This window comes from Rousettus aegyptiacus, unplaced genomic scaffold (assembly GCF_014176215.1).
Source record: "Rousettus aegyptiacus isolate mRouAeg1 unplaced genomic scaffold, mRouAeg1.p scaffold_m13_p_10, whole genome shotgun sequence".
NCBI classification, from domain to species: Eukaryota; Metazoa; Chordata; class Mammalia; order Chiroptera; family Pteropodidae; genus Rousettus; species Rousettus aegyptiacus.
In genome coordinates, this window is record NW_023416285.1 from 91,451,834 (window position 1) to 91,467,413 (window position 15,580).

The 15,580-nt window shown below is 47.8% G+C and overlaps 1 protein-coding gene across 2 annotated transcripts in view; it reads left to right on the forward strand.

The window, feature by feature from the left end:
• Positions 1 to 281: 281 nt before the first annotated feature.
• Positions 282 to 15,580, forward strand: part of FRMD4A (FERM domain containing 4A) — a 522,413-nt gene continuing 507,114 nt past the window's right edge. The window contains exons 1-2 of one of the 2 annotated variants that reach the window (XM_036227032.1): positions 282 to 557; positions 989 to 1,115. In XM_036227032.1, the coding sequence (XP_036082925.1) occupies positions 1,071 to 1,115 (45 nt within the window). In that variant the 5' untranslated portion in view covers positions 282 to 557; positions 989 to 1,070. The remainder of the gene's footprint in view (positions 558 to 988; positions 1,116 to 15,580) is intronic. The other variant, XM_036227030.1, reaches the window with a different exon arrangement.

The following is a 15,580-nucleotide window of genomic DNA, read 5'->3' on the forward strand; positions in this document are numbered from 1 at the left end:
ATTTTGTTTTCCCATTGACATTTTCCAAGGAAAATGCTGCTCGATATGATTTTCAAGGCTAATTTGCCTTTTTTTGTCTTAAGCAGTGTCCCTTGCTCCAAATTAGCCTCTCGTGCCTCCCTGAGCTACAGAGAGAGAGGCTTCCTTCAAAATTCCTAACAGGCAGCCTGGTAGAGAGATGGGAGGGAGGGAGGGAGGGATGAAGGGAGGGAGGGAGAGAGGTAGAGGGTGTCTGTCTTCTGTGTACATGTAGTGCGGGCAGGGAGATCTGAACGCTAACGGAACAGGCAGTGCGATTACACGTTCCTCAGAAGTGCGTTAGCCCCGCCGGGAGCTGGGCTCGCCAGTCCCCTTGGGGAGCAAAAGTAGATTTGGGGATGGTGGCAGGGTCAGTTCATAACTGACTTCCCCCTCACTTATGACAAGGGCATCTGCTGCTCTCCAGTGACCGCCCGGTGCTGGTGGTCAGGCTCTGCGCTCCGGCTCCCAGATTACTTGGTTTTGCAAAAGGGACACACCTTTCTGCAGGAGAGAAGACACTGACCAGATCGCAAGCGGTAGGTTGTGACATGCAGGCTGTTTATGCAGCAGAATTGCTGAGAGATGCAGAGGAGGGGGGCGGGGGTGTTCAGGCTGGTTGATTTATCTGCGGTAGGGAACGCTTTATTTTAATCGTCAGTTGGAAGAAGAGTTGCTGCTTAGGCTAAGGTGTCAGTGAAAAATTCTGTGTTCTGAGCTTTTATATTTGTGTTTGGTTCCTGCGCTTGTGCAGCGTTGCGAAGCTAGGCAGGGCTCACCTTTCAATAACCTGCAGCTTCCTATTTTCCTCCTTCTTTTTTTTTTTTTTATTCCCTCCCTAAGCCCAGTTCCCACCCCTTCTTCCCAACATCCCCCTGACCTTCCCGCCACCCCACGTGAAATGTGGTGGCCCATCTTCATCTCGAGCCTTTTGCACCCTGACTCAGGATTGCTGGCTGTTTCTCTGCAGGTGTTTGTGGAGGCTTTGAAGTCTCCCAGGGGCCCAGAAGGACTGACTGTACAGGAGCGTGTGTGCATGGGAATCGGAGACCATGGCAGTGCAGCTGGTACCGGACTCAGCGCTCAGCCTGCTGATGGTGAGTGCTCCGGGGCACCGGAGGGGAGGTGGGGCCCAGGCAGTGCCCAGCACCAGCCTGGTCCACTGCTGCTGCTGCTGCCGCCGCCGTTTGCTGCAGACATGTTAAAAATCGCTCTGCTTTATCCTGCAGGCTCTTTTGAAATGATTTCTTGGGTAAAGGGTGTCAGCCATGACAAAGCACTCTCAGGGAAAAAAGAAGCATGAGATTTGCCGTTTTAGAAACTTGTTGCTTAATGCTATTTTGAGAGACGTGCTTGCAAACAGGTGCTACAAGCCCCTGGAAATAGATTCCCACCGACGCCTCCCCCTGGCTCTCAGCATCCTTTCTGCCCCCCTACCCCACCCCCATGCCTTTTGCTTCTAAATCAAGGAAATCATGTTTGTTGGGTGTTTTTTTTTTTTTTTTTTTTTTTAAATCTTCTCATGGCAACTGTGGACTATTTTGCCCACAGGGCGATTGAATAGGATCTTTCTTGGTGCCCACAGATCTGCTCTGATTCCCCTATAGAAGCAGCCGAGTTTGTTTGTGCTGGCCTTTTGTGACGCTGGAGGTGGAGGACACTCATCTCCCAGCTACGATTGCTAGGGAGACACTGGCAGGCCTCCTCCAGGCGTGTGTCCACGAAGGGACCACTGACCTATTTTAAGCCGCTGTGTATTTCTGTCGTGTGAAGGTCCTTGCTCTGAGCACACGCGAACAAGGACAGTGGCATTGCCTCGTTTTAGCGTGATCGACTCTCTCTGCTTGACACGTGGTTCAGAGTTTGCGTCCACCAACACATTGCGCCTCCCTGCTCAGGAGTAGCCCATGGGCCAGGGCAACGCCGAAGCAAGCAGCCCCCGTCATCGGTGTGGGAACGTTTCTCACAATCGCACAGGGGATTTTTCCGGGCAAAGCATAAGTGCTTGTGCCGTGTATATTGATCTATGTTTTCTGAATGAGAAGGAGAAATGCAGCTTTGCAAGGCCTCCCGAGTTTACTAAGTCCACCTGGGTGAGAAGGAGAAATGCAGCTTTGCAAGGCCTCCCGAGTTTACTAAGTCCACCTGGGAGAGAGGCACGTGGGGAGCCTCCTTCCCTGGTGGCCAGCCCGGGCAGGTTAAGAGGGGAGCAGATATCCTGGTTCTTTGTTACCCCAGATGTCAGTTAGGCCACAGAGGCACTCTCTGCGCCTGAGATCTCCTGGGCCTCTGCTGATGTCCGACTTCACTGGGGGAGAGGGATCAGAACAAACAAAAGAGATTTTCCAGAGAAATTACTCTTTGCTCATCTTCCTTCCTTCACTACCTCTATCGTCTGGTGATGTTTTATCCTCGCTGTCTACCTGTGGTCACATACGTGGGTGCAAAGGTGCTGCGTGTTTCCGACTGTGGCAGGCACAGAAGTGGCAGGATCTGCGAGGACCAGGAGACCCCCGGGAGACTGGGAGTCTGGGTCGTATGCCCATGCATATTACCTCGTATTGTTAAATAGCGATACATCCCGCATGACGTGAGCAGAGAGGGGAAACGTGTTCTTGAAACATAGTTCCAGGGAGAGCTGGTCCTGCTCGGAATTCTCCCCGTGCTGCTGAGCACTCAGACCTGTGTCGGTTTTACGTGGGCCCTGAGGGTAAATCCTCAGTACCCCCAGCAGGATGTGGCTCAGCATCCTGTCCAGCTGCTCCCTCCACATACATGCTCACGTCCTCCTGTTCCTGGGCCTCTCAAACGTGATGGCTGCTGTCCTGGAGGCCTCTGCAGCTCAGACTTTATCTGCCGCTGTCAGCAGCTTCTGCCCTCAGCTCTCTCCCGAGCGCTCACCTCCAGCCCAGATTAAAGGATCACGTGCCTGGCTCTCATGGAGGCCGGGGAAATCACTCTCGACACCGCGATGGACCATTAGGTTGAAGAACCCCGGAGCGCCGTGTTTTAATTGGAGTCAATGGCATGTTTTCTGGTTCAGGACTGGTTCAGAGGGGATTGTCCCCTATGGACTTCATTTCTTTTTTCGTTTCTTAAGGGTTAAACCCCAAAGTAATTGCTTCCCTGACCTATTTGCATGATGAGTCTCAGAATTTATAGGCAAGTCAAGGAGGAAAGAAAGAAGGAAAAGAGGCTCTTTAGCAGAGTTGCTTGGGCGGCGAGTTCAGGAAGAAAGCTGTAAATGTTATTATTTATTAGCTAATCAATCGACCAATTGGATCTCAGTATTTACGGAGTACTCGCTGACTGGGGTAGGTAGCATGGCGTAAAAGCAAGAGTAGGAAGGAGCTTGTAAACACCTCATCTGGGGGATGGAGGGGGGTGTTGATACCAGGTGCCCTAGTCGCAATTGTGATTCTGTGGCTGGAGTCACCCTGGGCTGTGGGGACCTGGAGGAGGGCGTTTGACCACGCCCCTTGCCTTTGGATGAGGAGGCACTGGAAGTTATATTATATTCACTGCAGGCTCTGACGGTTCAGGGCAGAACGGTGTTTATTTGGTTATAAAAAGGGCGAACCTCTTGTTCTCTTTCCAACTTTGCCACTCACCGGGTGATCCTGAGCATGTCGCTTCCCCTCTCTGTGGCTTAGTCGGTCACCTGCTAACTAAGAGGTCACACTCCTTACTAGGGTCCTTTTCAGCCTGGGGCAGAACACCTTCATCGGCAGCGGGCACTTCGTACAGCATTGTGTCTTATTTATACACCAGCATATGAACAGCGTGGCATTTTTAGGTGGTGGAATGTGTCCTCATCCATATGGCTATCATGCCAGGGCAGGCATGTTTCATATTATTCGCTGGGATAGGTGATCATTAGAGTTCACTCACACTCCACCAGCAGGAGTGCTACCACATGGGAACCTGATTAATTCTGTTGGACAAGAGCAGGTGGCCTTTGAGAAGTACCTGAGTGCTTCTGACTTTCCAAGCTGGCGCTGGGATCGGGCATCTGGGAAGGGTCCGGGGTTGTGAGCACAATGCTGACTGTCTTGCGGTAGGAATGTATCACTGATACTGTCACTGCTGAGTTAGCACAGCGGGTGACAAGCATCCATGCACGATGGAGCTCCTCAATGAGGAAGGGTGGGGTCAGAGAGAAGACAGGTGCTCATGCTGCAAACTGCCTTGCAGGCCATTTCTGCAAAGCCCATCTTTGCAGAAATCCTGGCAGTGAGGAAAAGATACTGCCGCGTTCACCACACTGTTGGGAGCCTTCAGCCTGATGTGACTAATCGTGGAGCAGGAAGCTCGTGGCTGTGTGTCACTTGCTAAAGTCACATGGGCCGGGGACCGCTGCAAGGCCTGGAGTGTGCTAGAGCTGGGGATTTGTTGATCATTTGTATAACAAGGTAGAGATGCATCGCTAAGGGGCTACAGAAGTGGTGTTACGACATTTTGGCTTGTAAACTCTGAAAGCTCAGACAGCTGTATTAACATAGTTTTTCCTGTAAGGCAGCTGGTTGGGTAATAATGCAAATCATGCTTTTCTGCAAAGTGTCTTTACATCCTCATCTCATTCAATCCCTTCGGGAACCATCGATAACCAGAATTTGGGAAACTGTCAGTGGTCACCCAGCTGCAATGGATGGTGTGGGGGTAAAAATTGAGGTCCTTAGACTTTCAGGCCAGTGCTTTCTCTAATACCATATCAAAGCTCAGGCAGTTGGCTTCCAGGGATTTCCAGCACTTTGGATCAGCTCCTTATGGGGGCCTCACCTCAGAGCCAGTTTGAATTTCCCACGTTTCGAGGCGGGTAATCCTGTCTTCTTGTTTATCATTATTCTTTTCCATGTTAAAATGTAAAATCAAACAGTGATACCACAAGTCTGCCTTGAGATATCTGGGTTGACTCTAACAAGAAGAAATATAGCTAAACCCATAAAAGATTTGCCATGTTTTCAAGATCTTATTCTCTTGGATTCTGTTTCTAAGAAATTGATAAGAGTCACATTTTACTATAGGAAAATTTAATATGTAAAAACTCTATAAATCAGAGGAATGATTGAATTACGGTGGCGTCTGGACATGTGTTTGGGAACATGCAAATGCCGCTGGTTTGGACAGAGTGTCTGTAGTTGACAAAGGGCTGCATGATCGGAAAGACAGGTTGGAGGTGTGACAAAGGGCTGCATGATCGGAAAGACAGGTTGGAGGTGTGACCAAGGTCCTAGTTCGATCACCATAACTTAATTTTTCTCTGCATTCAGCCTGTGACAGGTCTTTAGCCAGAATTTCCGATAATGTCATAGATTTCCTCCAGATCCCAGTTGGGAAAAGTCATAGGATAAAACTGAGTTCTGTCCTGAGGAATCTTGCTGTTGGTAATAATAATCCTTCTGTTTTGCAAACTGCTGTTATGCCTGTTGTGGAACCAGGTGTTCTCTACAAACCAAGTGAGATGAGTCCAATATTTTTCTTTTACACCAGGGGTCCCCAACCCCTGGGCTATGGACTGGTACTGGTCTGTGGCCCGTTAGAAACTGGGCCGCACAGCAGGAGCTAATTGGTGGCAGAGAGAACGAAGCTTCATCTGTACTCGTGGCCGCTCCCCAGCGCTGGCATCACCACCTCAGCTCCACCTCAGATCATCAGGCATTAGATGCTCATAAGAGCACCGGTCCCTGGTGCCAAAAAGGTTGGGGACCAGTGTTTTACATGATGAAGCTGATGAAGCTGAGACCCAGAGAAGTTAGATGGCTTGCCCAACATGGCTTGGCTAATTGGGGATAACATAGATACTCCTCAGGTTTCCATGACAGTTAACTCATAAGTTTGAGAAAAGTGATATTGAAGACCTTTATGGAAATGTAGAGAATAATAATTATGTGGAAATACAGGGCGTAGCTATCTAAAGCACTGTGAGCAGAGGAAAGCCGTGGGACTTGGGCCCGGGCCTTGGATGTTTGGGTCTTTATGGTTTATTTAAAGTAAGATAATTTTCTAAAAGTCTCTGGGAAGTGTCACATCATGGTTACATCTCAGTCAGTAGCTAAAATCCTTTTTAAACTCAATTATCACCTGCTAAGGCGTCATAGCCTAATGGGTATATCTCAAGCCTTGATATTCATAATTTTTGTAGTTAGTGTTTAATCTATAAATGTGTCTGTTTCAAGTTAAAGTTTGAAATCAATGACAGTCAAACCATCTCTCTCAGATCCTTTTTTTTTTTTTTGCTAAATATATTTGTATTTCAATTTTATGTCAAATCTGTCTCTCCTATAAGTGACAGAGACCTACTTAAACTAGTATTAGGGACATGTATTGATATAACCATGAGGCCAATAAAGGAAATAGCTCCAGGAAAAGCTGGATCAAGGACTCAGGGCGACAGAGTCATGCCCCTATTTCTCTGCCTCTCGCCACAACTTGATCCTACTTCACTCTGTGTTGACTTTAGGTTCCAGCTGATTCTTCTCTCCTCGGCAGCTCCAAGGTTACTTGTCCTTAGAGTTAGAAACCCAGATAAAAGAGCAGGACCTTTCTTAGGAGGTCATCTCTGACCATCCGTTTGGCACTGTTGGATAACAGGCTTGTCTCAGGCTGATCTCTGGGTCCTGGGGTGGGTTGCCTGATCAAGTAGGTTGGCTTCTATGTCTAGACCTGTGGTGAGGAAGGAGGTAGGTCAACAGGCTGGTGGTACCTTTACCTGAGTCACATAGAGTGGGGAGGGTAGGTTCCAGAAGGGAAAGAACTCGTTACCAGAAGAGGGGAAGGAATGTAGCAAGGCAAAAATAATAGAAGTCTATGACAGTGGCCCTTGACCTCTTGCACGTATAACATTATAAGGTTCCTACAAAACTAGTCAGGGAAATAAAGCATCAGTGAACCCTAAATCGTGAGTTCGGTTTTAGGTTGAACAAGTCTTACCGTCTATAAAGTGGAGGAATAATAGCTACCACATACGATTTAACATACTTCAGGAACATGTGTATGTAAAGGTACTTAGCACTGTTCCTGGACCACAGTAAATATAGTAAGCATTAGCTGTTGCTTGGTTTATCTTAAAATGATATGGAACCGCCATCGGCCTGAACTCATCTCGTTGGGCTCCTGAATGAGCCACAGCCAGTCTAAAAGAAACAGTTACCCAGTTCTCTCCTTCTGTACCCCAGTTTCTGGGCGTACACCTTTAGATAACCAGTCAATGGTTTTAGAAAAGCATTTGCTCGCAGAATCAGGCAAACCATTCCAGTCATGAGCACATTTAAAATTTTATTCCCGTCTTGAATAACTAACGAAATTTTCTTACCCTTCAAGGGGAGATGACTAAAATATGAGCTGCAATATGTTCTCTCTGGCAAATGCAAAATGCATGCCCTCCAGTTCTGCTACACGTGCTTGGGCGGCTATTAGTGCATCTCTGCTAAAAATTAACTGCACGCTGCTTTGCAAAGTTTCATAGTGATTTGGACAGCATGTGTTACCGGTGCAGGTAGCATTTTCTCATTGAATTCTATGCCAAAATATGAAGTCTAACGGAACATATGGTATTTAGCCTGATCGTAATCAAAGGTCTTGGGAACATGCTTGACTAAGACCATGTGGAACACACCGAGTTAGGAGACTGAATTCCAGTGTCAAAGTTACACTGGCCTGTGCCTCAATGCTGTGTAGTAACGAGCGCTCTTTATGACCCTGGATATTGAAATCTTAGTCTCACAGCCTAGACTTGAAGATGCAATTTCCTGAGTGGGCAATCCCGTGCCTTTCCCCAAGCAATGTCATGCATGCCCGTGGTTTTAACTCTCGTCCGTGCACTAATGACTTCCTAATCGTGTCTGTGGCTCAGGCCTTGTCCACACGCTCCTGAGGACTGCCAGTCCAAATGCTTGTCAGATTTAACCTCCAGCTCATTCCACAGGTACCTCAAGCCCAATATCCATCAAAGAGAATTTGCGATCTTCTCCCCAGTCTTCGCATCTTACCTTCACTGGTGGTGACCTGTCATCCCAGGACTCACCTTTGACATCCTCCTCTCCCTCATCCACCTTGTCCAGTTAGCACCAGGTCCTGTTGCTTCTGCTCCCTCATTTTCTTTCCAATCTGTCCCCTCCCTATTCCTCTCCCCACCTGTCATACCTGTTCAAACCTGTCATCTCTCCCATCTGGTCTATCTGCAGAGCTACTCACCTGGTCGTCTTCTTTGACTCTCTTTGCATGATGCCTGTCCTGTGTACATTTTCCAGAGTGATGCCAATACAATTAAGATCTACTTTCTCTACCTAGAATCCTCTGAACACACCTGATTGTATATGAGATAAGGCTCAAGCTTTTTCATACACCACATTGGCCACTACAAGTTCTGAGCTCTTACCTGCTCAGCCTTAAGTCCCACTGTTCTCGCCACCACCCCTAAAAGTTCATACTCTAGCTATGTTGAATGACATCTCCTCCCCCACAAACCCCATACGGCTCAAGCCTGTGCGCTTTTGAATGTGCTCTTTCCACTGTCTGGATCCTACTCTGTCCCCCTTTCCTAGTTTCTCCTTTATTTCAAATATATCCACACTAGACCAGGCTCTTGGAGGAATTTTGGGGGTAAATACAACACGTGGCCAGCCCTTACCCCAGAGCTTACATCTCATTAGAGAAATAGAATTACAGAAACACCACATGAGAGGAAATGGCCCTGCATTACAGGGTGTGGTTCCAACAGTGTCTGGGAAGGATGTCAGAGGAATGGGGAGGTACAGCAGGGCAAGACCCGGAGATCTGGGTAAGACAGAGTCCGTGGAGGAAAAGGACATGAAGCCATTTTGTTGCAGTCGTATTTTTTTTTTCTCGGTTTTATTGAGATGTAGTTAACATGTAACACTGTGTATGTTTAAGGTGTGAAATGTGTCGATTTGGTACATTTATGCGTTGTGGAAGGATTACTGTCTTAGTGTTAGCTGACACTTCCATCACCACCTCCCATCTTTAATGGGTGTGGGGTTGGGAAGTTTAACCTGGTGGTTGTATGCAGGGTGCACTGTGTGCGGGGGGAGGGGCAGGGGGAGGGCGGACAGAGAATGCCAGTTTAGAGACAATTGCACAGATCAGGTGGGAGGGGAAGAGGCAGCGTGCTGGGACCTGTGAGAAAAGGGGAAAGTGGACCAATTCAAGGAGCATTCTGAAGGGAGGATCATCAGGACCGTACGATGGATTGACGGCAGGAGCCCATGCACAGGGTGGAGTCAGCTGGGACTCCAGAGGAGTGAGAGCAGAGGAACGACTTGATGATGGGAAATTCAGTTTGAAGAATGGACTGTGATGAACTTAGGACCACCGAGAAGGTGCTTTGGTAACGATGGGGTTTTCCAGCAGTGATGACTGGTGGGCGGGCAGCTGGAGATAGGGGTCACACTAGGTTATTAGACTTGGACGGGCAGATCCAGGAGTGGGACTAGAAGCACAGGAATCCTGAGAAAGGCTATAGGGAGGCAAGACCAGATGAAAGGAGAAATCCAACAGCCGTGGTCGGCAGAGTTTGTACTACCTTGTGATACGGGGCTGTGTTTGGACTAGATCAATGTCACCTTGACATTGGCATTGATTTTCCTCATGATAAACGTACCACATGGCCTCATTGAAGCAGCCTCAGCTTTTTTGGTAGGGGCAGGCTAAATGCAGTTCTATTGGATGACTGTACTTCCTCACAGATTTCCCTGGGCATGGCTGGGCTAGGAACGTACGCATGCAAACTGTTACTGAATTTCAGAAAGCAGTGGATGCAGCGTGTGTGTGTGTGTGTGTGTGTGTGTGTTCCAATTACTGCATAACAATTACCCCACACTTTGTGACTTAAAACCGCCATTTTATTCTTGCCAGTTCTGTGGGTCAGGAGTCCCAACAGGTGACATTGGAAATGGCTTGGCTTGGCTCTATAGTGTCTGGAGCCTTAGCTGGGGTGAGTCAAAGTCTGGGGTGACTTGACAGCTGGTGCCTAGAATCTCACATGTCCGGCAGTGGGCACAGCTGTCAGCCAGACCACGGCTTCTTCCGCCGACCACAGAGCTTCTCCACGTGGCCTGGGCTTCCTCAGCATAGCGGGACAGCTTACTTACATAGTGGCTCAGGACCCTGGACTGAGCATCTGAGCTCGTGAGGCAGAGCTGCATGACCTCTTCTGATCTAGCTTCAGAAGTCCCATGGACTGACCTCTGCTGCATTTTCTTGGTTACCGACCAGTCACTGCAGGCCAGACTCCAAGGCAGAGGGTGTAGACCCCGCCATGATGAAAGGAGGTCAGCACGTTTTCCAGTGTGTTTAAAAGCACCACAGTGTGTGCTCATTCTAAGTAACTTAATTTCGTGGTCCTGGAGGGTCCTTTACTTTTTGAATTTCTCACAGCCTGTCCATGGGCATTTGTTCAGAGGGAGCAATCCATAAATATTGATTGATTGAATGATAGGTTGATATCGGAAGAAGACAATTTTTAATATTTTATCTATTAGCACAAAGTTGCCTTTGAATTTTTGGACTATCATCTGAACTCTAAATATCTAGGGAGTAATCATGGGTTTAGTGCTTCCATAGTATACCTTCAAAGAATACCTAGAGAATGTAGAAATCACGAGAGACGCCCTAATCTGCCTGCTCTGTGACCTCTAAGGTCCCCAGGTTTACTTCCTGCCGACGATCAGGAGCTAATAAAGCGATCACGCTGCCTCCATTACATGTTTGGTATTTGGACTAATCACTTCTTTTGTGTCTTTATTGCCCACGCGTCAAGGTAAAAGAAGGGACCTAGCTTGGCGTTGGGACTGAAATGCTTGTTTCCCTCGCGAGGAGTGCGAGTATAATTGAGCTGTAATGAACATGGCCGAGGTCGTTTCCCAGCGATTAATGAGAGGGAGAGCGCACTCATGCCTGAGGCTTGGTCTCCGTCATTACCTAGTTGGTCATTAATATTGTCCGGGAATGCTTTATGTTAGGCCTTTACAACTCCTGCCATATGCTGCTTCAATTGAGAACATGAACATTACCTGTATCAACAACTATTTATTTCCTCTCCATTCCCCACGAGTCCTGAGCGAGGCAGCCTTTTTAATACACGCGCCACAGGCCTGAAACACCAGGGGCAGGACGAATTTACAGCTTCCCTCCTCCCCTCCTTCCCTCCCGCCACCCCTTCCCTTCTCTCTCCTCCTCTTTTCTTTTTAAAAACATTTATGGAGGGTCACAAGCAGAGAGACATCACGGGGAGCACCAAGGATATGGGACATATGTGTAAATGCCACCTGGTCCCTGCTCTCAAGAAGTTTAGAATTGAGTTAGGAAGTCCAATAAACAGTTTCGACACAGCGAGATAAACGTTAGAGCAAAGGAATCATCCAAGTGCCTTAGAGCGGGGATCCCCAAGCCCTGGGCCGCGGACCGGTACCAGTCCGTGGTCTGTTAGGAACCGGGCTGCACAGCAGGAGGTGAGCAGCCAGTGAGTGAAGCTTCCTCCGCATTTGCAGCCGCTCCTCAGCGCGAGCATCACTGCCTCAGCTCCGCCTCAGATCATCGGGGATTAGGTTCTCATAGGAGCACCGGTCCCTTGGGCCACAAAGGTTGGGGACCACTGCTATAGACAATGGAAGACAGATAATGGGAAAGTTTTAGGCAAAAGGATGAAATAACGATTTCTGCATTTGTGTGGATGACTCCGCCAACCACATGCAGAACACTGCTGTAAGGAAACGGATAAGAAACGATGAGGCAGAACCACGGATGGGAAGTCGGAGGGTCAGGGAGTGGGCGGAAAGCCCATGAAAGAGGCAAAGGAAGAAAATCAGAGGTGGAAGGAAGTCCAGGGGCACAAACTCTCTCAGATGACGGGAGGGTAGAGGATGTCCAGGAAGACAGAGGAGCGATGATGATCAAGTGCGGCAGAGAGAAAATAAAAACGGGAAAGTACTGGTCGAATTTGCCAATCGGGGCGGCGGCGGTGAGCCGAGGGTGAGATGCTTCATAATGTGATAAAATCAGAGGCCGGGTTGCGAGGGATCGGAGGGGGAAGATGAGGTGATCGAGTGAACACAGCAGACGGAGAGAAGAGACACTGAGGAGCGGGAGGAAATGGGGATTTCAGAGATGGGCTTATTGGGGAGCATGGGAGAGAGCCTGGGAGAGATGGAAAGGTGAAAAATCTGAGGGGGTTGGGAGGGGTGTTGGCAGCGCGACCCCTCCCAGTTCCTAGCATTACGTCCCTTATTCCTGTGCCCAAAAGCAAAAGAAGAGGAATGGTGGAGAGAGCTCGCCTGTGTCTCTGGTTCTATCAAGGAGGAAGAGCTCTCCCAGAAGCTCCCCAGAATACTTCCTCTTGTTTTTCATTGGCCAGAACGGAGTCGCTTATGCGACGTGTTGCAGACGGGTTAGTTCAGCCCCCACCCACAACCCCTGTCTGGAATGCCCTCCTGTACGACGGAGGCTGAGGATCTAACAGATGCATTTCCCAACCTCCCTTGTAGCTAGGGCCCTGCATGCCGTCTGTCCCTCTCCAGACAAGCTCACCCTCACCAGACGCAGAGGAGCGAAGTGAATACGCTGAAGGTGCTGGTGCAGGAAGAGCCTCTTGCAAACAAGATGGCAAAGTGTCAGGTTCTTTCGGACCAGCTTTTGCGGAGTAGCAGAGGTAGTGGCTCAGTGGCACTGTGAAGTCTCCGGTATGCTAACAGTCTCAAGGTATGCTTTGGCATCAGTCTCAACTCCGTGCCAAATGACCTTAGTTATCTGGTTTCCCCACATATCCTTAAACTGCCTAATACCTGTAGTTAATCCCTTTCTCCTTATACCAGTTAGAGTGGGTTTTATTATTTGCAACAAAGAACCTTGAACGATGTACATAAAACCACTCCGACTGGAAGGGAGACTTGGGAAAAGAGAACCTGGAATTTTCAGGCTCTTTTCAGGAGGGATGAAGGTTCGGGGTAATGGCTGTTGTGGAGGGGACCAAGAAGATGTGTTAAAGATAAGCGTGGACATAGAACAGATGAGCTGATTATTTTGCTTGGTGCGTGAGGTTTTCAGAGGGACATCAAAATATCTAAAATATAACCATCCTTCTGTGAAAGTGGTCTGTGTGAAAGAGCTAGTAGTACAAAACCTAAATCTATTTAATCTCTGTTGTCACTGCTGACAACGGCCTGGGAGACACCAGTCCAAATTCCAGGATGACAGTTGCAAAATAGAATCCAGTGAACAAAAGAGAAGAGAGGGAGGGAAGAAGGGAAAAATTGTATTTTTTAAATAAATATTATAATTTCAGTTATTATGTAGACAGATAATACACTGAAAGTGTTTGAAACTCCTGGTAGATATCTATCCATTTGAATCTTGGGTCCAAATAGTTTCAACTACTAATAACCATTTTTTGCAAATTTATTTTCTGGTAAGATTTTGAAAATAAAAACACTTGCCTCCTACCTTAGTTCCCAAATCCTTTAGCTTCTTACGTAGCGTACATTCTAGAAGTCCTCTACACATCTACCTCTCCCCTTGTCATTCCCTAGAGTGCCACCTCATTCTCTGTAAAAGCTGTGTAATCGTATATTGTATGAAGGCCTCATAATTTATTTAATCAACCCCTTCTTAATGAATATTAGGCTATTTTCAATATTCTGTAATTACAAGCAATTCTACAGTGAACATTTGTGTGCATCCAGCTTTGTGCAGATGGCTTGAGTATATACCATGAGATAAATTCCCGTATGGAGAATCCTGAATCAAGGGGATATCATTTAAATTTTTATAGACACTATCTTTAAAAGGCACCATGCAAATTTGTTTCTTAAAGTTCTACTTTCGAAGCTCTAGGAATATAAGAACCTATTCTTAACTGCTGGTAGGGAATATAAGGATTAAAAAAAAGTAAGCTATTCTCCAAAGGGTATTCAGAATCATACTGTATAAACAATTACAGCATTAAACGTCTGCAAAATTCAAGTGGCAAATGAGCAGTGAATATCAATTACACATCTGCTGTATCTCAAAGGCAGATGGCCTTTTAATTTTATGTCCCAAGAATTATACCCAAATTTCATCTCTTCCTCAGAATGCTCACCCTTCTTTTTTTTTTTTTAACTTTCATGAGAAAATGGTCTATTGTACTTTTTCACAACCAACTAATTTTAACCAAAAGCACAAAGAAACTATCTTACACATTTTACTAAGCAGACATATGGACGTGAGATTTAATCATTAATGTATATTGAGTTCCAATAATTGTTTAACACTTGTTTGGAGTGCCAAACAAGACTAGTTATAAGACATGATCCCCACCTTCAGTGATCTTATAGTCTGGGTTGAGAAATCAATATATGAAATTTAAATGATGAAAGGCCAATTTTTTTTTTAAAAAAGAGTAGTAAGTGTTAAGTGGTATAATTTAACGATTCATGCTTGGCAGTACAAGAAGGAAGGTTTGCTTTGCATGGGAGCTGTCAGGGGTTCTCTGAGACAGATGGGTGCTGGCTTGGCTATGTAAGGCAGGCGGGAGATGATGGGGGGAGCCCTGGGAGTGAGGCGTGGTCGCCCTTAGCAGATGGAGCTGAGTAGGGCCTGGGCTGAGCAGGGAGAGTATGGACAATGGCTGAAATAGGTTTGGATGGATGGGGTGGGACCACGTAGCAAAAGTCCATGCTTGGTAGGGACATATCGGAAATAACAAAGAATGAGTGTGATATTCTGGAAGGAGCATTTGGGGGGAAGAAGCTGGGTGATGTATGCAGAATGGTCCCGTCCAACCAAAATGGCTCATCCACTGGGCTCTTGCACTCAGCCGTTTGAGCGTGAAGTGAACCCTTCTTAGTGCCGGACATGAAAAATGCCACTCGTCTTATGTTCCAGAGCTTTGTAAAGTTACCTGAATTCGTTGAGCCCTTGAAGAGTGAGACCGATGTTCAGGACCTGGGCAAAAGTTCAAGGAACAGTTCTTTAATGAAAGACTTGGAGTCTTTTGTCAGGCTGAATAAGAGGGCCTGGGACAGGGGCCACCCGCGGGGAGAGGAGAGGAGCAGAGGAGGGCGTGTGGGATGTCCGTGGCGCATGGGAAGAGCGACGAGAGGTTCAGAGGGTTTAGCTACACGGAGGGCGGTGAGGTGGGAAGTCTGGCCAGGAAGGGGTCTTCCTGCAGGCTTCAGGGAGCTCGTTTTGAATCCGGTTATGAACGAGCGCCCACTACAGATCCTGGAGCAGCGGAGTTACGTGGTGAGAGAGGATTTTACTGGGGAGAGAAGGTGGAAGCGAATGGTCAGTTGGGAAATGACCACGGGAGGCCCGAAAGGTAGCAGGGATCCCGAGCGGCGAGGTGGTGAGATCTCTCCAGGGCGCGGAGCCAGGAAGAAGGGCCAGTGTGTGGCTGCTCTGTCGAATGCCGGCTCGCGGAGCCCTAGCGACGGTGACCTGGGGCTACGTCGGGGGCTTTCAGAACTCGAGGCAACCCCCAAAACACCTGCGGAGCTTGCTGAAAGTTCGAGTTCCAGGGCCTCAACCGCGGAGATTCTAACTTCCTGGGTCTGGCGTGGCTCTGTGA